Genomic DNA, 27,709 nt, shown 5'->3' on the forward strand with positions numbered 1-27,709 from the left:
CACACACACACACACACACACACACACACACACACACACACACACACTCTCTCTCTCTCTCTCACACTGTCCCAAATGTCTTAGTGCTATTTTAAACTTTCATAGTACATATACATAGAAAGTATATATATATATATACACACACACACACATACACACACACATTATATAGATAGCATATAGTATATATACTATATGTGGTATACATATACTGTATATGTGTATGTATGCATGCATGTATGTATGTATATGTGTGTGTGTGTATATATATATACACACACACAGTATCCCAATGTCTAGATCTGATGTCCATATATTGTTCCATATGTATGTTTATGCATATACATGTGTATTTATGTCCCATGTCTATATGACATACATGTGTGTGTATATATGTCCCAGCTGGTTTTTTATGGCACCTCAACATTTGAAAAACCCTTTACATATATTATCTCATTTGGGCCTTTTAACAACCTGTGAGGTAGGTTACTACAAATATTGTTCTCCCTATTTTACAGATGAGGAAATTGAGAGAAGTTAAATAACTTGTCCATGACCACAAAGTTATTAAATGTCAGAGACTGGATTTAAACCCTTATCCTGCATTCAATCCCCTATATCAGATTGCCTTTTAACCTCTGATTATCCAGCAGCACTACGCCAGGCACTGTGGAGGCATTAAAAAAGTATAAAACATGACTTCTCTTCAAGGAGCATAATATCTAGTTATATTTATTTGTGAAAGAGGAGCAGGATATATTTCTGTCAGAAAACTTCTTGACAGTGAAAAGTAGATGAGTAACCTTAGTTACACAATTACAAATACACAGTTACAATTCAGATCAATAAACATTGCTGGTACTGTTCTAGGCTCCAGGGATACAAAGGCAAAAATGAAAAATGAAATCTTATTCTTAAGGAGTTCGTATTGTATTGGGGGAAGGTGGAAGAATACCACACAAAGAAATAATGCAAAGTATATACACCTTCCTAATCCCTCAATCTCTATAGATGAGAGGTGACGCATTAATGATATGGATTTTTTTAAAACAAAATTGCATCAGAATTCTTGAGCCTAGGTAAACATTGTCCTTCAGAGAACTGTCTGGGAAAGCTTTCCACTTACTCTGCTGATGCTTTAATTGTTACAGATGGCTTCTTTTGGAATGGCCTTTGGATATTATTTATTGGCCATTTGAGAGAATTTGCCTTATTTCTTTACAATTAAAACTCATTGTTGACCCTAGATTGGCTTTGTCCACTGCCAACACCAAGGGGTCTGAAGCCATTTCCAAAGGAGGAGTTATGTATGTCTTGAGCAGTGTTTCTAAGCAATTGATGCATTATTGAAATAAATGAATAAGCTCCTCAGGTGACTGATGACTTGTGAAAGTACTTTGACAATTTTAAAATGATGTACAAAGCTGAGCTGCCTTCATTGTTGTTATAATTCTTATTTTTTAAAGGGGATAATACTCATGTGAATGTACATATTCTTGCATGCTTTTTAAAATACATTTTTATTGATGTACTTTGTTTTTACATTACCTTCTTCCCATATTCCTTCCCTCTAGAAAATCATGCTATGTAACAAAGAAAAAAAAGAGGGAGAAGAGAAAACTTGACTAAACCAATTAATACATCAAAAAAATGACAATATATATATATATATGAAATGTTCCATGTCTATGGATGCCCCCAGATCCCACTAAAAAGGACTAGAGGAGATGTCCTCTCGTATCTCCTCTTTGGGGCCATGCTTGTTCTTTGTAATTTTGCAACAGTTATTTTTGATTGTTTTCTGGTTGCTCTTTCTGTTCACATTGTTGTAGTCATGGTGTATATTGTTTTCTTGGTCCTACATACTTCACTCTGCCTCAGTTCACGTAAGTCATTTGATGCTTCTCTGAATTCATCCTATTTATCATTTCTTCCAGCAGAATAGTATTACATTACAGCAGAGTAGTAGTATATTCATGTACAATATGTTTAGCCATTCTTCAATTGATGGGTGTCTGTTTTGTATCCAGTTAATGTGGGAACTTTCTTTTTATCACTGATTTTTTTTTTGAAAGTCAGTATCATTATTTTAGAGTGTGATCTGAGAGCCTTCATTCACAGGGGCCACTTTTCTTATTTGATTTAAAACAATTCTAAAAACCTGAAATAGTGAAGCAGGAAAATTCCCTTGAACCACAATGAATGAAGTTTATTTGCTATATTTGTGACATGCGGTAGAGCTCTCACACTAGATTAGCATATATCTGATTTGTAGAAAAGAGGAAACAGCCAGTTTTGCATTTGTTGGTGATTGGCTTGTGATTAACTGAGCCTCCTGGCATTGTTTATTAACTCTTTTCTCATCTATCTTGAACTTTTTCAATATTGAAGAGTCACTTTTGAAATTTGGTGGTCATCAGTTGATGATTAATCTCTAATGAGAATGCAAACTTATCACTGTACAAGGAGAAGGAAAGGAATGGAAGAGGCCTTCTCTCCCACCTACACCCTATGAAATGGAAGGAAATCTGTCTAGCTTATAAAATCTGCAATGGGTTACAAATAGCACTGAATTTGGAATGCAGAACTTGGCTTCAAATTTGGATACTGACTCTAACACTTAGTAGGTGACTTCTGAGGTTCCTTCTTGTTCTAGTGAAAGGATGATTTCAAATTTCTTTGTGTGATTTTTAAATCAACCTACAGCTCATTTTCCCCTTAACTGAGAAATTTCTGACAGAAAGCAGATGCTAGATCTTTCCCTGTCCAAAAAAAGCCTAAGGATCTTTGTTAAAGCCCTGTATTAGCCCCCCTCCAAGTGTTTTGAAATAATCTCCCAACCCCTTTCTGCCATGCTGTAAATCCTTCCCAGGATGAAGGTACATAAGGACCAGTCTTGGAAATTTTCTGTTTTCTTTTTCGCCTGCTAGAGATTTGACGACACTACATGAGTGACTGTAGCTTTCTGCTCCATGTCCCATGTTAGCTACAGGGACTTCCTTCTTACTTGGGTGATGATGGGGCAGGGAGACAAAAAGAATATTACATGTCCCCAGCAGCTGGAATATTGCAGTACCATGCTAAGAGAACCAAATTTCTATTGAAAAACTATGAGAAGCTACAAAATACCTAACTCTCATTTCCTTACTAATGATGTACCTGAGTTTAATTATTTCTGTACCTTTGCTTACACCTCTTTTGTATCTTTGAATGGCAGAGTGGTGGCAGAAGGCATTACTTGGCCTGCACTGAATAAACTCTGCCCTCGTGTGCCTGGTTCCTGTTGTCTTATCTCCTCTTTCCCAGCCCTGGGCCCCTAAGTAAATGGTTCTCACATGAAAATCATAGATCTCTTACTGAAGAGCTTAAAATGCTTATTTAAGCACAGTCAGTTGGGAAATCACATGATAGAAGTAAAACAGTGTGTTACATTTGTGGCCACTGACATTACTCATAATTGTAATTTTAGTTCCTAAAGCTTTTAATGTCAGGAACAGAGTGCTGTAGTCAACAGAATGCACTTTCTCCAGGTTTTTCTCATTTTAGGCCAGGGAGAAACTATCTATGACTCCCTTTCCGATGGAGTGATTGTGTTTAAGTGGGTTAATAATCAGTAGCAGTCCCTAAAAAGTTTTTTTTTTTTTTTAATCAAGGTTGGCCCTGGAACAGAGTTGAGAAAATACACTTCCCTCCCCTCTTTGCAGAGATGAGGCACTATGGCTTTAGAATATTGCATACACTGTCACACATGGTTTGGTTGGTTTTGCTGAGTTGCAAATTGCAAAACTGATTTCAAATCAGGTTAGCTTGAACAGTATCTTTAAACCACTTCCTGGGAAAAAAATCTAACCAGGTGTTTCTAACTTTCTGTTGCCAGGTACCAACCCAGCCAGCAGAAAAGCCCTTCCTCTGAATAGCTTTTCACCAGAGACGATGATGCTTCCTGCTGATGTAGAAAAGGTGAAGAGAACCTCCATCTTTTGTTAAACATGGCTCTTTATAGGTTCTTTTAGATTCTACTGCTCTGCCTTACACTGATTCACTTTATATGGTACTCAAATTCGAGAAATACATTTTGGGTCGTATGCAACCATTCACCGAGTCCTTAAAACACTATGTTTTTAAACTCCATGGTCACTGACTCAGTTGAATAATTGAATGTTTCAAAGGTCATTGATTTCATCAGTATGGATACTTTGTCCATTGATGTAGTATCCATGCCTTAGTAGACAGTTTTTACAAATTTCTGAGTCCTTCTCAACTTCCCCCTCATCTTCTACCCTTGCTCCTCAAACAATAACCACCACCACCATAATCCACTGGCCAAATCTCTAGGATGGCTGGATTCAGACAACAGATTTGGCCCCTCAGTGAGACCGTGCTTAAAGCCTTGGCAGACTTTGGGCTCTGATGTCATAGCCTGTGGCCCCTCTCAGGGTTGTCTTTCTGCCAGGATGTGGCATCGGAGCAGGACTGTTGTAACAGACTTATTTTGAATAAGCTTAAGTTATGTTCAATTATCTGCCCCTGCTTAGATATACATACCTGCTTGGAATTTTTTTTTTTTAAGGCTTTCTCTCCTTGACTTAGTACATGCGGTTATGTTGTGAGTATTTAAACTCTTCTGTGCTTTTCTGCAGGAGAATGCCCACTTTTATGTTGCAGATATTATCATATCTGCAATGGAGACAATGAAATACAACCTCCTGAATCAGCCTCCAGGAGAGAGCGGGGAAGGATTGGAAATGAGTGGCTCCCTTGGAAGTGATCAAACTGACTTTGAGAGGGGCTTTTATATCCCTGAAAAGCAAAAATCTTCATCTGCTACTTCATCCGACAGTGGCTATGAAGGCAAGCTGGCAGAGTGTGGGAGTCCTTAATGGCTCGTTCCTCCTGCAATATCTTTTTAAATCCAGGGTATAATTTTCTCCGAAAAACCACACGTTCTTCGTTATCACCCATTTTGTTCCTTAACCCTTTGACAGCTGGCTTTATCTCCCTTGCTACACTGTAAGCCTCTTGAACCCATAGATTGCGCCTTATTTATCTTTCTGTCTTTGTGTCTGACTCATCTTTCTGTAGCTACCAGAGACAGGCTTAATGAATGCATAGGCCTATGTTAACCCTAAAGCCTTAGTTGTTGTTGTTGTTTTTTAACAAAATCCTACTTAAATAAAATCTATTCTCTTGGCTATCTTTGTCTTATCGAGAGGAAAGAGAAGTGTCACCTCTTTTTCTCTCCCTTAAAGCTTAGTAAAAACCCTTCTCCCTCCCCCCCTTCTAGGTTGTTCTGCATTGCAAGTAAACCCAGTAGTTGAAACACCCATTCATCAACAGGAGCTTTGTGAATGTGGCTCTGATGATTTTGTCATTGTGGGTAAGATCTGAAAATTCATATGGTATGTTTGTGCCCATGTGTTTGGGAAGGGACCAGGGGATTGTTGTCCTGACTGGCTATGTGATCTTGGGTAAATCAGTTTGCTTCTCTGCCTCAGTTTTCTCATCTGTGAAGTGAGTGGGTTAGATTAGATGATTAGGCCTCTTCCAGATCTAAAATTTCTATGATTCTAAGACTCTGATACTTTGTCTTTGTGGATATCATTTGTACCTGTGGAAAGGGCAAGGAAAAGTAGATGTTCATTATAGTGATCAGTATAGGAAAAATAAACTCGTTTTGTTTTGACGCTTCCTTTCTGTGTGTGCTATCACAACAATTATGACAAAATTTCATTGTGGATTAAAAAAAAACTATTCCTTTTATTAAATTGTTATTGATATCTCTCGTTTTTACATCGCTGACATTTCCCGATATAGCCATTTCCCCACCATCTTCCCGAGAGCTATCCTTATAACAACAATTAAAAAAAGAAAAAGAGGGATCCTTCCCCCACCCCCAAATCTTTTTCCAGAATAGTTGGACTAATTTACAGCCCCACTCTGTGTATATGTATTTGCGTACATGTATATATGTCTATATCTCTACATGCACATATATGTATATATTCACACACATGTGTCTATATGCTAATACATGCTTCTGTGTATATATGTCTATATGCACATATTTATATATATATATATTCATATATATATATACAGAAATACACATTTACATACACATGGATATAGATATAGCTATCTCCCGGTATTGAAGTGACTATCTTTTGTGGAGTTGTTTTTTTAAAACACTGTTCTGAGAGTTATCTCTACTTTTCTAAAAAGAGGAATTTAAGAGAGACCTAAAGTCCAGAGATGTAGAATGATTTGGCTTCTTTAATTGTAGAGCATCAATTCCCAGTGTGAAGTCTGAGGAAGTTAATTAGACGTCCCTTTAATGTGGTCTGTGATTGCATGAATCTAATATTTCTTTTTCTTGTCTTCCTAAAGAACTTGATGACTTTGACAAAATCACAGAAACTTGTACATGTTTCCATGACTTGAACAAAAGGTAACTCCCTTACCTATGGGTCATTGGTCATTGACAGGGTTTTTCAAAGGAAAATCTGAATATTCAACCTTCAATAGCATGGGTTGAGTTCAGCTAGGTGGAACAATAGGGATTTTGCCTTAGGTGAAGTACCTTGAGTATATAGTTTCTAATTCTGGGAAGGGTGAAATTTCACAGTAAATAGCAGCCACAGGCAAGTTAAGCTAAAAGACATTCTAACAAGTTGCCTTGGGGTAATACCCTGTCTTTTTTCACTTCTGCCTCCTAGACAAATATGGGAGGGATAACAAGAGACCTCTGGAGAACTGGGAGAAAGCCGGTATATCTTGCAGGAGGACAGGGTAGAGAGGCAGAGAGGTATAGTCAAATGGGTGTTGAATTTGGAATCAGATGACTTAAGTTCAAATATTGTCCCTGTCATTTTTCTCTTATCAGACTTTGGACAAATCACTTAACCATTCTGGGCCTTAGTTTCCCCAACTGGAAAATGAGGAGGGGTAGTAACTAGATGATTACCAAGGTCCCAACTAGCTCTAGAACCATGATCTGGTGTCATACCTAGCAAATTATTGTAGTTTGGATCTTTATTTGTCTGACTTTCAGATGCACTGATGAGCTGGACTTCAATTCAGCTGAATTGATAGCGAAGGACCTATACCGATCTTTCTGCAGGCGTTCTAGGTTGACAGAGGCTGACTTTCACCTAGCAGGCTCTCTCCAGGCAGATGGGTCAGTAGTAAGTATCTGGGCCAAAATAAATTGACTTTTCCTTGAAAGCTTTCTAACCGTCTTGAATGCTTCTGTTTTTTACAAAAGTATATCAAGTGAAAATGACTTCCTCAGGTGATGTCAATTTGTAAGAAAACAAAACATCTAAAAATACCAAGGAAGGAGAATTTCAGGCTGTAATAGATTCATGGGAGGAAAGAACTGAGGCACTTGATCCCCTCCATTTGCGGGGATACTTTTGCAGGGGACTTTAGATATATTTGAGGTTGTTCACTTTTGTCTTTGTCCAGAGCCTAGCCTGATTCCTGGTACATAGTAACCATTTCATAAATGCTTACTAATGCCACTTTTTTTTTTCCAAAGGCAAAATATTTTTGTTGGGAAAATAGATACTGAATTTTTGCCAACTTATAAAGTGAGTTTCTATTTGTTGCACTAAATTTCTTGCCAAACTATAATTTAAGTTGATACTCAAGTCTGTCTGTTCTATGTTTCCCAGGCTGTAAATGAAGACAGTCTTCAAAAAGACTTTGAGTCCAGTTTGGATATAGTCAAGGAGATAAAGTTTAAGTCCAGGATTAGAGGGACTGAAGATTGGGCTCCACCTAGATTTGAAATAATATTTAACATTCATCCACCACTCAAGTAAGTTGGGTTGATTTGTTGACCTTTTAATTCTCCTTCCGTTTCACCAACCAATATTTTAGCAAGTTGGAAATCCTTGGAAACTAGTCATACCAAAAAGAGACATTAAAGTCTTTAGTTTTTTTTTTGAATTTATTGAGCTGTGTCTGACACTGAATTATTCTGCCCTGTTTATCTTAAGACTTTTGATTTCCAACTGAAAAGAAAAATGAAACATTTTCTCTGCCACATTAGTCTTTACTCAATTTAGGAGCATTCATATGGAAAAAATGAAAAGATAAGGTGTTCATCTTGACCAGGCTCATTCTAGTCCTTTTGTACCATACTGAGATCAGACTACATTTGGATTGTGTTTGGTTCTGGGTGCTACGTTTTAGGAAGGAAAATGATAAAATGGAGAATATCCAGGGGAGGTTGTAGCAGGATGGTGAAGAAGTAGGGAAACAGCTTGGGGAAGAAAAGACTTTTAGGGGGGAAAGGAAAGGAAATAAGAATTGTGTTTGGGTTTTTGAAGGGCTTTAATGTGTAAGAAAGACAGATGTTCTGCTTGACCTTAGAAGGATGAACTAGGAGCACTGGGTGGGAGTTTGAAAGATGCCAATTTGTGAATGATTTTAGGAAAAATTCCTAATGATTAGAGCTATGAAAAGATGGCACAAGCTTCTTCTGGAGGTATCTCCCTCACCTGAGGTCTTTAAGCAAAAATTGGATGACTACCTGTCAATTATGTTGGAAAGGGAACTCCTTTGGAAGGAAATGTCAAACTAAATGGTCTGTGAGGCCCCGTATTCCAACTCTGAGAGTCTATGAAGAGGCTCAGGATGGTCTGGCCTTCTGTTTTTTTCTCTATCTCTGAGGGAATTCATGTGTAGGAGTGAATAAATTAACTTTATCTGAAGAATGAGTGGCTGTCTCTAGGATCCAAAAGTAACCCTTCTCTAAGGGAAGGGGAGGGTCATAGGACTGGGGAAGGGCACTATATTTTTATGTGAACTGTTTCTGGCAGTAATTGGACCCTAACCTTAGATAAGCTTTATAACATACCCAGAACTATAGATTACATTCAGAATAATTCAGTGTCAGACACAGCTCAATAAAACACAATGATCCTTCCCTGGGAATGTTGGATAGTTCTGGCTTTTTGTCCCATTGAGTATCTTCCTGTAAATATTTCATATACATGTCGTGTGTGTGTGTGTGTGTGTGTGTGTGTGTGTTTTGTTGTTAAGGTCCCTTGGAATGTAGTCAATAAATAATGAGCCTGATTTTATACTTCTGCCTTACTCAGTGTGATCCTTTATCGATATCTTGAGAAGTTCCTTAAAAAAGATCTATGATAGTTTCATAATTGAATATGTATGTGTATGTGTGTGTGTATCTGTGTGCCTGTGTGCCTGAGGGAGAACTAAGACATTGGACACATTGTAATATCACTTCTTATAAAGGCAAACTTTTTCAGTGTTGGCAGATTCTGATCTCTAGGCTCTACAGTTATTTAGTTCTGCGATAAGTCAAGTTGCAGGTGTTTCAGAAAGTCTCTGGTTGTTGGTTTTCAAGTATATACAGTGCGGGCAATGTTTCAAATCTTGGCCAGGACATATTAAGTGCGTTTACTAGATCCAGTCTCTTTATTTCTTCTTTTAAAGGCAAAATCATCCCAAACCATGAAAGCAGTCACTTTTATTCAATCTCTACCCATTCTCATCCGATTTAATTGTTCCTATTTTATGTCATAGGAGGGATTTTGTGGTATCTGCCCAAAACTTTTCCTGCGCTGGCTGTGGAACACCAATAGAACAGAGTAAGTTTGACTTGGTGTAACTGACTAATTCAGAAATAATTGTGAAAAACAACAATAAGCTACAGTTGAGGTTCTCTGGCAATTTTTTTTAATACAATAAATACTGTTTACTGAGTAGAAAATTTTTAAGGAAGATCTTTTCCTTTGTTCTACCCCATCCCCTAAGTCCAGTAGACACAGTACTTAGCGTAGTGATTTATCTACATTTGCCCCTCTCCACATCATTCACATATGTAAAAAATAAGCCTGGCAGCATTTTCATGCTAACAAATAGGGTTGTGCCTAACTTAAGCCTTGGGGCAGCTAGGTGGCATAGTGGATAAAGCACTGGGCCTGGTGTCAAGAAGACCTGAGTTCAAATCTAACCTCAGATACTTACTTGCTTTGTAACTCTAGGCAAGCCACTTCACCTCTGTTTGCCTCAGTTTCCTCAACTATAAAATGGATATAATGATAGCACCTCTTTCCCAGAGTTGTTGTAAAGCCCAAGTGAGGTAATAATTGTAAAGTCCTTAGCACAGTGCCTGGTCTGTAACAAGTGCTATATAGATGTTAGCTATTTAGCTATTATAATATATGATAACATATAATTATATGTTATACATAATTATATTATATATTATAAATTATATATTATATAATAACACATAATTTTATTATTATGTCAGTTATTTTAGTAGGCAACTGCCTCTGTGGTATATATGATAGGATGAGCACAAAATGGCTTCCAGGTCTCCTAGGACTCGTCTTGTTATATCTGATATTCCCACCATTAAATTGCTATTGCTTTGACATGTAAGATCCCTGTGTAGACTATAGGAATTTTAGCTGAGATGTACTTTTAGAGATTGTCTATTTTGGCTTCCTCATATTATAGATGAGCTAAATGAGACCTAGAGGTGTAAAGTCATTTTCCAAGTTTCATTTAGTAAGCAGCAGAGCTAAGAGTCAAATCCAGCTGTTGGAAGTTAGCAGGAAGGCTCAATGCCCTAATGGTGATCATATTAGCTAACCAGTCACTTAACTAGTCCTGAAGGAATGAGATGCAAGTTGTTCAAGTTTTCTTAGGTGTCTGGTTCATGGGACATTGCTTAAGAAGGTAGGTTTCATCCGCAGGCAAGGCAAGGGACAACCTGAGGGCAGTGATGTCATGGGGTAGGGTGGTAGTTGGGGTTTAAGAAAAATGAAGGAATTCTAGAAGAAAAAAAAAACCTTTGCCTATGATTCTGCTTGGGTCGTCTTGAATGTTATATTGGCCTTTAAAAATGTTTTATCAATGCTTCCTTTGAAAAAAAAAATGACTGAACCTTTCCAGTGACTGGAACCCACTATTCTTTCTCCTTTCTCACTACCACCCTCCCCTCAATTAGAACCCTCCTTGGCTACGAGGAAATATAGCCCAACACATTCAATCAGTCAACACTGTGCTAGGTGCTAACTCATATTCTATTGGGGGAAACACATACCAATGTAAATAAGTTCATTGGGGATGGAATGCACTTGCAGTTGGGGGAACAAGAAAGTCTTCCTAGAGGATATGGACCTTGAGTTGAGTCTTGAAGGAAGTAAGGGATTTTATGAAGTGGAAGGAAGGAGAGATGGAATTCCAGGAATTGGGGGACAGCTAGTGCAAAGTCAGGGAGACAAGATGAAGTGTCAAGTACTAGGAACAGCAAGAAGACAACTTTGGCTGGATTGTAGAGCCCAGGAATGAGAGCAGCAGGATGATGACTGGAGAGGTAGTTTGAAGCCATATTGTTAAGATCTTTAAAAGCCAAACAGAGGAGGTTAGTCTTTATTTATTCTTTACTTATTTATTTATTTTTATATTTTAATTTATTTCTTCTTTATCCTAGAGGCAATTGGGCATCACTATAGCTTGAGTAAGGGCAGCTAGGTGGCACAGTGGATAGAGTGCTGGGCCTGAAGTCAGAAAGACTCATCTTCCTGAGTTCAAATCTGGTCTCAAACAAAAGCTGTGTGACCCTGAGCAAGTCACTTAACCCTGTTTGCCTCAGTTTCCTCGTCTGAAAAATGAGCTAGAGGAGGAAATGGCAAACCATTCCAGTATCTTTGCCAAGAAAACCCCAAATGGGGTCATGAAAAGTCAGACACACCTGAAATAAATGAACAACAAACTAGCTTGAGTAAGGGAGTGGCTTTGTAAGATTTGAAGGAAGACTTTGGGCCTGTTGGACAATGTAGGTTGTTATTTTTCATCAATGGTCCCCCACCTCCCCACTGAAAAGAATGAGGCTTTGTACACTGTCCATTCACTGAAAAGTCATCATTGGCCACTGAATTGATAGGCTTTCTAGTGGCTAGATTGGCTGTCCTGATATAATACCTCACATCTAATACCTTCTCAACATTTCTCCTATACATATCCTTTTCTTACACAGCCACCACTCTTGTATAGACCAGAGGTAGGGAGCCTGTGGCTTCGAGGCCACACGTGGCCTTCTAGGTCTTTGGATGCGGCCTTTCAACTGAGTCCAAGTTTTACAGGCCAAATCCTTTTATTAAGGGGATTTGTTCTGTGAAGTTTGGATTCAGTTCTGTAAAACTTGGACTCAGTTGAAAGGCCGCATCCAACGACCTAGAAGGCCACATGTGGCCTTGAGGCTGCAGGTTCCCCACTGGATATTATTACCTTTTCCCTGGATTATTGAAATAGGTTTCTAATTGGTCTCCTTACCTCATGCTCTTCCTGATCCAATCCATCCTTCACATGACTACCAAGGTGATTTTCCTAAACCATAGGTCTGACTTAACCCCTCTCTCCAACTTGGTAAACTCTAGTGCCTCCCTGTTACCTCCAAGATCAAATATAAAGCTCTTCCCAACCCGAGTTCTTCCTACTTTTTTATTCCTGTTATACTTTTTCAGTCATTTCAGTGGTGTGCAACATGGTGACCTCATTTGGGGTTTTTTTATCAGAGATACTAGAGTGGTTTGCCATTTCCTTCTCCAGCTCATTTTACAGATGAGGAAACTGAGGCAAAGAGGACTAAGTGACTTTCCCAGGTTCCCACAGCTAGTAAGTGTCTGAGGCTGGATTTGAACTCAGGAAGATAAGTCTTCCTGATTTCAGAATGGCATTCTATCTACTGCACCACCTAGTTGCCGTAGGTACTATTATAATCCCCGTTTTACAGATGAGAATACTGAGGCCAAGAGAAGTTAAGAGACTTGCCCAGAATTATTGAGCTAATAAGTATCGAAGGCAGGATTTTGAATATGGGACTTCCCAACTCCAAGTCAAGCACTCTTATCTACTGGGCCATCTAACTGACTTTCTATTCTGATAGAAAATAGCATTTCCCAAACTATTCTACAGAATTGTGGTGTTTTGGTGGGAATACTGCCTCAGGTTTTTCTTTGTTTGTTTTGGGTTTTTTTGGGAGACAATAGGGTTTAAGTGACTTGCCCACAAGTGTCTGAGGTCAATTTTGAACTCAGGTCCTCCTGACTCCAGGGCTAATGCTCTATCCACTGCACCACCTAGCTGTCCCTGGGAATAATGCCTCTGTAAGAGAATTTTAATACAGCATTTTCCCCCTTAAAATATTAAATGTAAACTTGCATATCAAAAAAGTGAAGGACAATTTTTGGTTTGAAAGTGTACTTAGTTTTTCCTTGTTTTGCTCTAAAATTTTCCTGCCTTTCCTTTAACTCAAGGTTTTCTTGAAGTCTCTCTTCACTCATTCTTTCCTTCTTTCATAATTTATTATTAGTGGTAAAAATAACAATGGCTAGCATTTATATGGTACTTTAAGGTTTGCAAAACATTTTCCTTATATTAGATCATTTGAACAACCATTGTATGGATGAGAAAACTGAGGCTTGGCAAGTCAAGTGACTTGCTTAGGCCACCATAGCTAAATGTCTGAGGCAGGATGTCAACCCTGGTCTTCCTGGTTCTGAGTCTAGCTCTCTATTCACTGTGACATCTAGCTACCTACATTTATGTGGTCTATTGGATATTTGAATATCTCTATGGCAAAATGCCTGGTGAATGCTGGCACAGAATGTCTGCATTCTAAATCAGATCATTTTCCAAGTGGTGAACTTCTGGTGGGGAATCATCTTGGCGATCAGCATTTATTTACCTTTTTTAAAAAAAAAAATTGAGAGACAGTATGCTTTAGTAGAAAGTTTGGTAGAATTATCAGAAACTTGGGTTTGAATGGAACCTCTGATACTCTAGCTATGTGACCATGCCCAAGGCACTTCATCTTTGTGAGGTTCCATTTGTCTCATCTATAAAATGACATACCCACAGTACCTAACTCATAGGCCTGTTATGATGCTCAGATGAAATAGTATATGTAGAGTACTTTGCCAGCCCTAAAGTGCTAATAAATGTCAGCTGTTTCTTATTTTTTTGCCTTGCTGAATGCACGGATCAGGACTTCCTCCCTGTGTTGGAGCTGCTTTTTCTCAATGTCTTAAGGCCATGTCCAGCACTTTACTTTCCTAGCTATCAGCTGCGATTATAGTTTTCCTGAGGCCAAGAAGCAGCCTTAAATATATGGAAAACCTCCTTTGCTGGCTCTGTAAATCTTTGGACATTTAGTAACAGCTGAAGAAAAATGCAGATTTTGAGATTATTACTATTTCATATATGTTATAGTAATGGTCTTGCTTTACGCATTGTTTTATAGTTATAAAGCTAGCTGGCACAGTGGATAGAACCCTGGTCCTGATGTCAAGAAGACTTGAGTTCAAATCAGTACTCAGATACTCAGTAGATGTGTGACCCTGGACAAATCACTTAATTTCTGTTTGCCTCAGTTTCCTCATCTGTATAATGGGGATAATAATAGCACAATTATTAATAATAATTTTAACAACAATTAACAATAATTTAATTTTTAATGGTAATAATAATAATAGATAATAGCATCCCAGGATTGTTGCGAAAAATCAAATAATAATTTAAAAGTGTTTAGCACAGTGCCTGACACATAGTAAGTGCTATATAAGTGTTAGCTATTGTTACTATTATTATCTCATTTCATCTGACATATAGGTAATGTAAGTAGCATTCTCTCCATTTTACAAGTGGAGAAACTGAGGCTTAGGTAAAGGGACTTACCTAGAGCCACACAATTTGTAAGCTTCACAGGCAGGAACTCTAACTCCAAGCTCAGTGTTCTTTCTTCTAGGCCATTCTATTCCCTCTCTGAGCCTTAGCTTTTCCTTATATGTGTCATTTCAGAGTACATTAAGAGACTCCGCTATTGTGATTACCTGGGGAAGTATTTCTGTGACTGCTGCCACAGTTACGAAGAATCTTACATCCCTGCCCGGATCCTCATGAAATGGGATTTCCACAAATACTATGTCAGCAAATTTTCCAAGCACCTGCTGGACAGCATATGGCATCAACCCTTGTTCAATTTGTTGTACATCAATCAAAACCTGTATAGCAAAGTCAAGGAATTGGATCGAGTCAGGGTAAGCTTTTGAATAAGAAGACGGACCTTTGGAAGCTGCTGAAGCCTTTCTGCCCGAGGACAGTGGTTTTAGGCCTTCAATTTTCTTTGACTTCTGTGACATCATGGAATGTCTCAGTTCCATTCCTTTCTCTCCAATCCCGAAGTTAACCACTCTAGTTCAGACCTTCGTCACCCCTCCCTGGCTGCTGCCATAGCCTCCTAAAGAGGCTCCCAACTCCCAACCTTGTCTGTATCCTGCATGGCTGTCAAAACAACCTCCATAAAGGGCAGGGATGACTATATCATCCCCCCAACTCAGAAACCTTAGCAGGGGTGGGGAATCTTCAGGCTTCGAGATCACATGTGGCCCTCCGGGTCCTCAGTTGTGACCCTTCGCCTGAATCCAAACTTCACAGAACAAATCCCCTTAATAAAAGGATTTGTTCTGTAAAACTTGGACTCAGTCAAAAGGCCACACACAACCACTTAAGGTTTAAATGGTTGCCCACTGGTTTCAGAATAAGATACAAATTTCTTAGCCTGGCATTTAAGGTACTCAACATCCCTATGTTTTCAGCCTTATTTTATATTACTTGCTTTCTGTATTCTATATTCCAGGAAAATAGGCAGAATGCTGGGCTTGGAGTCATATAGAGAACTGAGTTCAAGTTTGGCCTCAGACACTTAACACTCTGTGTGATCCTAGGCAAGCCACCTCTGTTTGCTTCAGTTTCCTCATCTGTAAAATGGGAATAATAATAGCACCTACCTCCCAGGGTTTCTGTGAGGATCAAATGAGATAATAATTGTAGAGATCTTGACACAGTGCACACAGTAAGTGCTATATAAATATAAATTATATATACTAAGCTGTATTTATTTGTTCATAAGTTGTATTTCTCTAGTAAAATGTATGATCTTTGGGGGAAGGGACTGTTTTTATTTTTATTTCCCCAGTACTTTGCACATAGTAGGTACTTAATAAATTCTTATTGAATTGACATTCTAACTTTTCAGAGTTTTTGACTGTAATAACAGCTAACGTTTACATAGCACTTCAAGGTTCGCAAAGCACTTTTACCTATGTTAACTCTTTTGATCCACATGGCAACCCTGTGAGGTGGGGGTTATTCTTCTCCCCATTTTACAGCTGAGGAAATCGAGGCTGAGAAAAATTAAGTGACCTGTTCAGGGTCACACAACTACTAATTGCCTGAAGCAGGATTTGAACTCAGGAATTGAACTGTCCTCTGTGTCAACTAGATGAATATGAAAAAATGAATGCATTTAAATAGGCAAGGAAGCATCAGGGTTGACTTTTAAATTATAGTTCTTCGCAGTATGTGCTTACAGTATGTGATTTTCCCTCACTACCATTTGAGTAATAATGCCTTTCTTGGCTTGAATCTTAGGAAATCCAAGAGAAGCTTGTTCAGATTAAGAAGCTATTAAAGACCTGCAGATTTGCTGAAAGGTACTATTTTGAGTAGAATCTCCTCAGGAATGTGAAGTGGGGAGACTTAATAGCTGGTTCCTGCCCTTTAGCTGGTCTTTCATCTCATTCCATCCAATCTATTCATTGATTCATTCTTTTTGTTTGTTTTTTTTATACAAAAAATTTTTAATCATTCATTCAAAAAACATTAAAATGACTACCATGCGTAAGGCCTTGCACAGAATTCAAGGGGTGATATGGGGTTGAGAATACAGAGATAGAAAAGGTCTAGCTGTTTTCCTCAGAGAGGTTACAATCTAGTAAGGGGAGATAGGACATGTACCTGAATAAGAATGATACAAAATAGAATTTGTTAAGTGCATAGTAGATCTCTCTCTCTGTATGTGTATGTATGTGTGTGTATATATATATATGTGGTATAGTTAGTACATAAAAGGGAAAGATCTCTTCCAAGTATAGAGAATCAGAGAAGGCTTCATGGAGGGAGGTAGTTTTTCAACTAGGTTTTAATGAGGAAGATTTCAATGGTGGACATGGGATAAGGGTATTCTAGGTAAAGGGAATAGCAAAGGTTCAGAGGTGGGAAAGTATAGAATTTCAGGAGGCACTGAGTAGTCTAGTTTTGATGAAGGTGTGTGTGTGGGGGGAGATAAGTATTTATATAACACCTACTATAAGTGCTTCACAAATATTAACTCATTTGATCCTCACAACAACCTGGTGAGGTAGGTGGTGTTATTATCCCTATTTTACAGTTGAGGAAACTAAGGCAAACAGAGGTTAAGTGACTTGCCCAGAGTCACACAGTCATTAAATATCTGAGGTCAGATTTGATCTCAGGTATTCATGACTCCAGACTCAGCACTCTATCCAGTGTGCCACCTAGCTACTGGAAGTGCAGGGTATGTGCAGGGGAATGGTGTGAGGAAAAGGTAAAAAGGTAGCTCAGATCTTTTTCACTGCTTCTATCAAGCTAGATACGAAAACTGTTGCAGGAAGAATTTTTCTTTAGTTAGTGTGTGCTTCATATGGAGGATTTCTCAGCTTCTTTCCTGAAGAATCCACATCATTGTTTTGGCAAGATTGACTTGAGGGTAAAATATCCTTCCCTTTACCAGCCCCTGCTCTCCATTTTGGTTTGCCCTTCTTGGAGGGATGGTCCAGCTTTACTCACCACTCTTAATTGCTTCCTTTAGCTCTGCTGACATCTCAACCAAACAAACAATGTGGGTCACCAAAGTAAATTTAGAGATTAGTACAGAAGTTTTGTTTTTGCACTTGGACCACACATTGTCTTCTCTTTTTGACCCTTTTCTCTGGCAGAAATATTTGAATTAATTTGCTAAAATGCTTTCATTGTTGTTGTTATTAGTCCTGTGCATCAAATTTGAGAGTCAGCATTTTTATTCGAGTAATACCTTTTTAAAGCAAAACTTGAGCAATATACTTTTGTGATGTCTCAGTTTCTTTGTGTCTGTCTCTGGTTCTCCCTTTGTGCCTTTGTCTCTGTCTCTGTCTTATCTCTGTCTTTCTCTGTCTTGCCTGTCTCTCTGCATCTTGCCTGTCTCTTGTCTCTGCCTCTCTGTGTCTTGTCTCTCTGCCTCTTGTCTCTGCCTCTCTGCTTCTTGCCTCTGTCTTTCTGTGTCTTGTCTATCTGTGTCTTGTGTGTCTCTTGTCTCTACCTCTCCGTCTCTTGCCTCTGCCTCTGTCTTGTCTCCCTGCCTCTTGTCTCTACATCTCTTCCTCTCTATGTCGTCTCTACTTCTGTGTGTTGTTACTGTCTCTCCGTGTCTTGTCTCTGACTCTCTGTCTCTTAGTCTTTGTGTCTCTGTGTCTCTCTGTCTGTGTCTCTCTCTCTTTACACAGAATCAGTGTGCTCTCTACTGTCTGCCTGAGTCTATTTATATTAGAGAATTTGAAGGGTGAGTCATAGCAGCACAAGAAAAGCTAGGATTTTTCTCTGCTTCTTATTATGCAGAAAACTAAACTGATTTATAAAATGACCTGAAATTCTCTCCTCCCTCTTCCCACTAGGATATTAAAAGATTTTGAGCAGGTGCCAGGACACTTGACAAATGAACTCCACCTGTTCTCTCTGGATGACCTCGTCAAGATCAAAAAGGGACAATTGGCTGCTGTTCTGAGAGTACTTTTGAAAGCCTCCCTTGTTCATGTGGACAGCTGTGAAGTAAGGAAACCCACCACCACTTAGAAAGATTTGTATGGGCTTTGGCCAATACCCAGAGCTCCAGGCAGCCTGGATTAAGGGCATAGGGCTTTACCTTCCCTCACACAGGAGAGGCAGTGTGGGATGTGGACAAAGAAATAACTTGGGAGTTAAGGAGATCTTGGTTCAAATCCCACCCCTCACACTTACTAGGTATATGTTCCTTGACATCATAAAGTTACTTAGAATCTCTGGACCTTATTTTCCTCATCTGTGAAATGGGTATAATTTTGCCTGTAGCACCTTCCTCACAATGTTATTGTGAGGCTCAGATAAGATTGTATACATAAGAAGTTTTTTAAATTCTAGGATGCAAATCTTAGCTATTTAGTATTGCTAATATCATTTTTCTTATCTTTGATTTTTTAAACAGAATTCAGATAGAAATAGTCCTGGGACAAGTCCTTATTCTGCTATAATTATTTTATCTTTAATGTTCTGTTGATTATTGAACAGGTAGATAAAGAAATGTTTTTTGTGTTTGTTTGTTTTGGTTTGTTTTTGTTTTTTTATTTTTTGGTAATTGAATAAAAGTTTTGGGATGTAAGCGCCTTTTTTTGTAGGTTTACTGAAAGTACTTTTGGGATAACTCCAATAATAGGCTGGTAGGAATGAAATGTGGCTCTTCCTGTTCCTGTATGGTTTTGATTTCATCAGCAATGTCTTTATTTTGAAAGTTTTTCTTTTACTTGGAAAATGTAGTTTGGAAATTCTGAGTATTTGTTTGGGTAAGGCTGACTAAAGTTAAGCCAACTACAGATCAAAAACATCAGGAGGTTCCATAAGTTTCTAAATTGAAAAATTTCTCTGCCCCAATATGGAAATATTCTTGCCCAGAAAAGTGCTTCTCTAATACATTAAGCCACCTTGTTCTTATGGATCACAGATTTTGAGCTAGAGGAGACTTCAGAGGTCATTGAAATTGACCTCATCATTTTAAAGACAGGAAGCAGATGCAGGTAAAATGAGTAGAAAGTGACGGAAAGGACTTAAAGGTAAGTCCTCTGATTCCAAAGCCAGGGCTCTTGTCATGATACCCCATTGCCCTTCTCCTTGGGAAATGTGGACCAACTTCTTTTAATGATTAGGTTATTTACCACCAGAGGACAGGAAAATAGGTTATTTTAAAAATGATCTTTGTCAGTCCTCCTCACAGTGAAACCAGTGATTAGCTACAAGCTTTCTGGATCTCAAAATAGCATCTGAAATGAGAATGGTAGCTCACTGAGTCCTTCTTTTCCAGCTATGTCAAGGAAAGGGGTTCATTTGTGAATTTTGTCAGAGCACAGCTGTAATCTTCCCATTCCAGACGTCGACATGCAAAAGATGCCCAGGTATCTTTGAACACATAACTGTTTCTTAAAATGAAAAACAGGGATTTCTGCACAATGTAGAACAGTGATTTGGGGGTTTGCATATTTGTGCTGGACTGTAGGAAATAAAATATTTGGGTTAAATGTAGGTCAGATTGTTTTGAACCGCAGTAGACCTGTAGAATTTACATGAAGTTGAAACAACACAAACAATAGCTTCTGGGATCTTCTGGGATATCTTCTGGAACCAACCCTCTTTAGGACTGAGTTTTGACAAAGGGGAAGTAGTTTGTGCTTCACCCAAACTCCTTCTTAATGACTGGGAGGACATTTTTATAGGAGGGATCTTGGGCTAGGTTCTCCCTGTATCCTAGACTTATCTTGGGTGCTCCTTTGGGATCTTCTCATTTCTCTTTGCCCTCAAATGGAATTTGGGAGGCATGTTCCTGTGCTCTTCTGGATCTCCTTTTCCTGGACCATTTGAAGATCATGTTGTCATTGGGGTGGGGGCAGGAAATAGATTTCAATGGGTTTTTTGTATGCTTTTTGGTTTTCTTAAGAACCACAGAGGAAATCTCACATTTAATCTATTGATGACCTTCTCTCATTTTTACAGCTTGCAAAGCTTGCTTTCATAAACAATGCTTCAGGTTGGCAGACTGCCCCAAGTGCTTGAGGATCCAAACTCGAAAGAAGCTTTTGCAGAGTTTGCCCTCTGTGGCAACTTGAAACCAAAAGTATTGTCCAGATGACTGCAACTCCCCACATGTATTAGGGAAGCTGTTAGGCTTGCCTACCACTGTTAATGTTGTTTTAGACATTGGATGTATGCTGTGTATAAAGAAATGAACTTGCTAAGCACTGTATTTCTTTGTATATATTTAATTTAAAAAAATACAGATACTTGGCTATCCAAAGTGGGGGCTTTGTTACTCCTAATAACTCGGTTTAAAAAAATGAATGTTCAGGAGAATTTCTAATGGTAGTGAATTTTTTGCTGCTAAAAGGGCTTTTTAAAGTATTTTGATACTTCTTAAATTGTATTTGGACAATTCTAGTTTTGCTTTTTATACGAAGTACAGTTTCAAAATGATTAGGTCTATTTTTTTAAAAAGCAAGTTTTAAGTGTTGGGATAAATTACTGAGTTTTTCTTCCTTAAAAACTGATTATGTGAAACTGACTGTATTTTCATTAAAATAAATGCAACATCAGAGCCTATTGTTTGTAATCATCATCATCATCATCATCCATTGTTAGTATCAGGAATAGACACTAAGACCTGACATCTACATACAGTTCCTATAATTGAGAGGATCTAAGTCTGAATCCCAGTTTCCTTATCTATGAAATGAGGGGGTTAGATGAGATGATCCCCACTGTTCATTTTAGCTCATAATCAATGCTCCTTTGACATTCCTTTATTTCATTGTCTGGATGAGAGAATTTTTGTGTCTGAAAGTGATGTTCATATTTACTATAATCCAGGCTTTCAGTATGTAGCAAATCCCCTACCTGCTTCCCCAACATCCTGATGTCAAGGCCAATTCCATCTGCCACCCAGCCATCCCTCCATGGATGGATCAATGAAAACTTTGGGCATTTGTCTGTAATTTGAAGCAGTTACCACCAGATGGCACTCTTTTTATTAGTAGCACAGATTTATTCACTTAAATGGATAGAGAATGTAATTAGAAAGAGAATAACAAACTGAAAGAAAATAATGTTTAGTGAATTATCATAGTCATAGGACTCATTTTATTCCTATGAAGTCCTATTCTGATGTCTCATCCAAACACTGAACTGAGTCTGGATTATGACAATAAATGACATTTGCATGATGTTTTAAATTTAGTGAATTACTTACTAATTGATCATATTTAAACCTCAAAAATATGAGGTTTACTCTACTTCCTACCTCTATTTTTGGGGGGGCAGGGTGGAGGTCTGGATATGTGATTGTATCAATATGGGGAACAACTGATATTGATAAACCTTGCTTCTTAGAATTAGGGACTATTTCATTTTTACTGAGTCCTCAATAGCCTCAATTCTTTCTCCTGATTTTGACATGTAGTCTCAGAGGGTTGCTCGGGGATGCTGAGTAGCCATGAACTGGCATAACCAGTATAATAGAAGTCAGACTTGAACAGAGTGAGACAGAGAGACCAACCAAAAGGCTATAAAATTCCAGGTGTAAGGGGATAAGGGCCAGCACCTTGGTTGTGGTAGAATCAGAGAAGAGAAAGGGACAGATATGACAAATGTCATGAAAGTAAAGTCAACAGGACTTGGTAACAGATTAGATATGAGGTGGGATGTGTGTGAGAAAGAGGAGTAGAGAATGATGCTGAGATTTTGAGCCTGGGTGATTGGGAAGATGGTGGCACCCTCAACAGGAATAGTGGAGTTAGAGGGCAGGATTTTGGAGGGTAAGGTAATAAGGTCAGTTTTGGATACGGTAAGTTTAAGATGTCTATAGGACATCCAATTTGAAGTGCCCAATAGTCAACTGGAGATGTGAGACTAGAGGACAGGATGTAAATTGGGGCTGGATAAATGGGGCTGAGAGTCATCTACATTGAGGTGATTAATTGAAACCATGTGAGGTGATGAGATATCAAGGCAAAATAGTATGGAAGAAGACTAGAAGAGGGCCAAGGACAGAGCCTAAGGGGGGGACACCTACAGTTAGTGTGGATGAATTGGATGAAGATTCAGCAAAAGGAACTGAGAAGTGTTCAGACAGGGATAACAGTGTAACAAAGCCTAGACAGAAGAGAATATAAAGGACAAGAGGGCGCAACAGTGTCAGACGCTCTAGAGAGGTCAAGAAGAATGAGAATTTGAGGAAAAGCCATTAGATTTGGCAATCAAGATCACTGGAGAGAGAAGGTTTAGTTTGTGACATTTAAAACGTTCAAGAGATAGAGTTTCTGGGGAATTTAATCATTTTGTTAATAACGCCAGCATGTTTATTAATAAAAGGGTGGTCATTTGGCCATCTCTTTTAGACCAAAGACCCCTCATGGTGGTGGGCTCACAGTTTATAGTCTCTTGGAAAAGCAGGTGTTCCTGAGGGTGGCAATCAACTCTGATTGGTTAACAATTAATGAGAATATGAATATTACCATGAGAGAGTGGGCTATACTACAATGAGGGTCTTGGAGTACGTGACTTGGATGTCCCAAGTCTTGGTCAAAGAGACTTAGCAATTTCCATATCACCTGTCTGATAAAAGAAAGGATCCACATTTTCCCAGACCTGTCTGAGCAAGCACAATGAGCAGCAATATACCCCTTAGCCTAACCTTAGAATTTCTTTTACTGTCTTTAATTAGATCTCAGCCATCCTGGCTGGGTAAGTCTTTGAGAGAGATTTCCCACACTGGTTGATTTCTGAATGGTTCTGATACAATAATTAGTTATTAATACACAAGAGAAATAATCATTTCTCGCAAGTTGAATGATGAGGTAGGAAGCCATACTGCAGAGCTAAGGATGAGAGAAAAGGAAGTGGAGAGACTGTGTATAGCTTTCTCAGAGAGTTTAGTCACAAAAGGGATGAGAGAGATAGAACAAGAGGGGAGTGGATGTGTCCATCCATCCCTGGGGTTTTTTGAGGATGGGAACAACATGGGTTGGTTTGTAAGTTGTAGAAAAGCAGTCAGTAGACAGGAACAGATTGAAGATGAGTGAGAGAGTGGGGATAATAGAGGGCACAGTCTGCTGGAGATGATAGGATGGAATCACTTGTGCGTGTGTGCTGGCAAGGAGAAGGGCCACCTCTTTATGTGAGATTGGTGAAGGAAACTATAGTGGTGGAAGGCTTCTGGGTGATATAAGATGAAGAAGAGGGGAAAAGAGGGACCTTTTGGTGAATGGTCTCAATTTTTTTTCAGTGAAATATGAAGTTGAAGAGGAGAAGGGGAGTAATGGGAGCTACTAAGTATCAGAGATATAATTTAGTCCCAGGTCTCCTGATTCCAAGTCTGTTACTCTCTATACTATATTATAATGCCTCTGGGTTCTCACTCAGAGCCAGCAGATTGTCAGCTCTGGTAGGTGCTACCAAGCTGGATGACATTTGAGGTCTAGCTCAATTTGCATATATTTGCATATCTGCATATATTTCATATATTTCTGGTTTAGATGTATGAGAAGTTCAGAACAAAATCTAGACCCTTGATCTAGATCCCTCAGCTTACCGTTTCCAACTTAGCCCCTCTCCAATGCTAATTACACAAAAGAACATTACATATAATGAACAGTAAGCAAACTCATGTCATCCAAGGGGAGGTCATCTCTTGGCTGTCTCTAGAATTGCAAGTCCTTGGGGTAGCTAAGTGGTGCAGCGGACAGAGCACTAGCCCTGAAGTCAGGAGTACCTGAGTTCAAATCTGGCCTCAGACCAAACACTTCACACTCACCAGCTGTGTGACCCTGGGCAAGTCACTTAACCCCAATTGCCTAAAAAAAAAATTGCAAGTCCTGCAAATCAAGACACATGATGGAGCTGGCTCCTCTACACATTTGCAGCCCAGAGGGCTCCAGTCTTTCAATCAAAAGTCTTTAGCTTTTTTTTCTTTTTTTTTTCCCAGGGCTTAATTTATTCAATTCCAAGCTCCTGGAGGGGAAAAGGGGATTTGGGTACATCTAGAGGGGTCATGGAGCATGGACCCCTCCTGGAGCATCCTAACACCTCAATAAATAAATTGGTAAATAAATACTGGGGCAGGGGGACAAAGCACATCAACAGTCTCAGGGAAAGGGATCAAGGGACCCATCATGTCCATCACAGCCCTTGGGCAGCAGGGTTCTCTTTCCACTTAAAAGCTGAGCAGGAGCCACATGGCCCCTCCAATTGGCACTCAGGGCACCCCTCCCATTGGTCCACTAACACCTGGAACTTTAATGGACTCCAGCCTTCTGATTGGTCCCTTAGGAGACATAACTCAATGACCCACACTTGATGCTCCAGAACTTTGAACCAGGCTGATTGGCTCAGTTGGATTCAGGCCCCAAGCTCAACCCATTGGAAGGTGTGTGTGTGTGTATATGGGAGGGGGAAGCCCCTGAACCAGGCAGAACAAGGGGGTTGGGAATTAATGGCACAGAGTGTTGCAATAAAGGGCCCCTTAGGATCATCGATTCAGAGCTGGAAGGGGACTCAGAGGTCATTTAGTCTAACACCATCATTTTTACAGAGAAGGAAACTGAGGCACCCTGTGCCCCCCAGAGTCATAGTTCCTGGGTCTAGAAGAGAGAAAGTGGGGAGAAGGAAGAGAAGTTAAGGCAGCATCGACCTTCAGAGCTGAGAGAAGGGGGAAGTGGAGGCTGATTTGAGGGGTGAGGGGGAGGGGATGCTGCCATTAGGGAAATGGCACCCAGTAGAGGGAAGCAGGAGATAATGTGGGGAGAAGACACCTAGCCCAACCTAAAGGGAGAAGGGATAGCTAGGTCCCTTGGGGAGCTGGGGAGCTGGGAAGCAGGTCCTGACCTACTGATCCCAGAAGATGGAGGGAGAGAGGGATAGAGAGAGAGAGAGAGAGAGAGAGAGAGAGAGAGAGAGAGAGAGAGAGTGTGTGTGTGCCACCATTGTGGCAGGGTTAGGGGGAGGAAAACATCCAAACTGGATCAGGATATGGGAATTGGGGGAGGGGTCTTCTCATGAGCAGAGAGTAAAAAGAGACCAGGGGAGAAGAAATGGGAGTGAGATGACAGCCCGTCCTCTTGGCTGCCTTGCCTCTGGTCAGGTTGCCTCAGTCCTCTAGACCTGCTATCAAGTCTGCAATACCGTCTACGTACAGGTCAACCTGGCCTGTAGCCAAGTAGGCCCGGGCCTGATCCAGCCTGGAGACTCCAGTGAGGGTGAGCACAGTGGTCAGACCACAGCGGTGACCAAAGAGGATGTCCGTCTCCAGCCGGTCACCCACCATCAGGGTGTGAGCTGGGTCCACGCCAAAGTGCTCTGTGATCCACTCGAACATGTAGGTACTGGGTTTGCCCACCACTACTATCGCCTGGCGTCCTGATGCTGTCTGCACTGCAGCTGTCAGGCTCCCAGTCCCCGGGGTGGTGCGGCCGTCGCTGAGGGGGTGCCACGGGTCCACGTCGGTGGCCACCAAGAGGCAGTCGGGGTCGCGCAGGTGGGCGCAGGCCTCGCTCAGCTTGGTGAAGGTGAAGCGCTAGTCGTAGCCCACGAGCACGGCGCACACGGGCCCGGATCGTCGCCGGCCAGGCACAGCCCCGCGGCCCGCAATTCTCCGCGCAGCCCGTCGCCGCCCAGGACCAAGACGGCGCCCTGCGGGCAGGGCCGCGGCAGGCGCTGGCGCAGCAGGCGGGCCGCGCACAGCGCCGAGCTGACCAGCTGCTCGGCCGCCACGCCGCGGAAGCCGAGGCGCGCGAAGCGGCCCTCCAGCTCGGCCACCAAGCGCCTGCTGTGGTTCAGTCTTTTGCTTTTTACTGCCTCGGAGGAGGGCTTTTCTCCTCTCATATCCCAGATGAGTATCTGGAACCAACTCAATTAAGTCCCAGTAGTCACAAAGTATGAGGCTGTGTCCCTCCCTGCCTCCACATTGCCTAGGTGACACTGAGTGATGATGGGTGGTTGATTGACCAATATCCCTGGGAGAAACAGAACATCTGTTTGAATTTCTCAAATAGAAAATTCATTAAGAGGAATATAATAGGAGATTATTTAGTACTTTAAGGTTCACTGAAGTTCTTTACAAATATTTCATTTGGTCTATGCAACAACCCAATGAGGTAGTTTGAGCAAATAGTATTTCCATTTTACTGATGAGAAAACTGAGAGTAAGAAAAGAGAAATGAGTTACTTAAGGTCATATAACCTTTAAGTGATGGTTCAATTCAACAAACATTTAATACATACTTGCTGTTTGCAAAGCACTATTCTTGGTATTGATAGAGATACAAAATTTAGGTAAGACTCTGCCCCTAAGGTATGGTCATAAAGCTTTCTAATAGATAGCACTTGAACTCAAGTCTTCTGACTCAAAAATCTAGTGATCATTCAATCATACGATAGTGAATTTTTTTTATTAACTGTCTTAACGATGCCAATGAAACAACTGAACAGAAATTTTAGAGATCCATATTTCTTCTCCTATTTCTGTTCCTGTCTATTCTTTTCCTCACTGGTGGAGGCTGAGGAATAATGTATTTTGATAGATAGATAGATAGATAGATAGATAGATAAATAACGATATATATATAAAACCCTACTTGCAATGAACTTACATTTTAATGGAGAATTTAGTAATCAATGTCCACCAATGAAGAGAGTCTTATATAAATGACTTTGAACTCAGATTACACATATATTAAATTTTAATGTGGCCTTACAGTTTGCCAAAGGGCTTTACATATATAAAACCCCTAAAAAGAGAACTGACTGGCCACAAAGCCCCCTCGGATTGTAATTCTTTTTTTTTTTTTGGTCTTTTTTAAAATTAATTTATTTATTTTTAGTTTTCAACATTCACTTCCATTTCACAAGATTTTGAGTTCCAAATTTTCTCCCCATCTCATCCCTCTCCCCACCCCAAGACAGTATGCATCCTGAATACCCCTTCCCCTAGTCTGCCCTTCCTTCTATCTCTCCTTCTTCTCTTATCCCCTTCCCC

General features: G+C 39.9%; 1 protein-coding gene and 1 pseudogene across 5 annotated transcripts in view; one reads left to right on the top strand and one right to left on the bottom strand.

Moving 5' to 3' along the window:
* Nucleotides 1–21,275, top strand: part of RUBCNL (rubicon like autophagy enhancer) — a 39,004-nt gene extending 17,729 nt beyond the window's left edge. For all 5 annotated transcript variants that reach the window (XM_027848160.1, XM_027848162.1, XM_027848164.1 and 2 more), the window contains 12 exons: nucleotides 3,878–3,960; nucleotides 4,641–4,851; nucleotides 5,285–5,377; nucleotides 6,388–6,448; nucleotides 7,052–7,184; nucleotides 7,677–7,822; nucleotides 9,559–9,623; nucleotides 14,848–15,086; nucleotides 16,480–16,541; nucleotides 18,558–18,711; nucleotides 19,994–20,084; nucleotides 20,680–21,275. In XM_027848160.1, coding sequence (XP_027703961.1) covers nucleotides 3,878–3,960; nucleotides 4,641–4,851; nucleotides 5,285–5,377; nucleotides 6,388–6,448; nucleotides 7,052–7,184; nucleotides 7,677–7,822; nucleotides 9,559–9,623; nucleotides 14,848–15,086; nucleotides 16,480–16,541; nucleotides 18,558–18,711; nucleotides 19,994–20,084; nucleotides 20,680–20,792 — 1,451 coding nt within the window. In that variant the 3' untranslated portion in view covers nucleotides 20,793–21,275. The remainder of the gene's footprint in view (nucleotides 1–3,877; nucleotides 3,961–4,640; nucleotides 4,852–5,284; nucleotides 5,378–6,387; nucleotides 6,449–7,051; nucleotides 7,185–7,676; nucleotides 7,823–9,558; nucleotides 9,624–14,847; nucleotides 15,087–16,479; nucleotides 16,542–18,557; nucleotides 18,712–19,993; nucleotides 20,085–20,679) is intronic.
* A 4,547-nt stretch (nucleotides 21,276–25,822) lies between these two features.
* Nucleotides 25,823–26,556, bottom strand: LOC114032689 (annotated as a pseudogene).
* Nucleotides 26,557–27,709: the final 1,153 nt, after the last annotated feature.

This window comes from Vombatus ursinus, unplaced genomic scaffold (genome assembly GCF_900497805.2).
Source record: "Vombatus ursinus unplaced genomic scaffold, bare-nosed wombat genome assembly UNPS02005659.1, whole genome shotgun sequence".
Lineage (NCBI taxonomy): Eukaryota > Metazoa > Chordata > Mammalia > Diprotodontia > Vombatidae > Vombatus > Vombatus ursinus.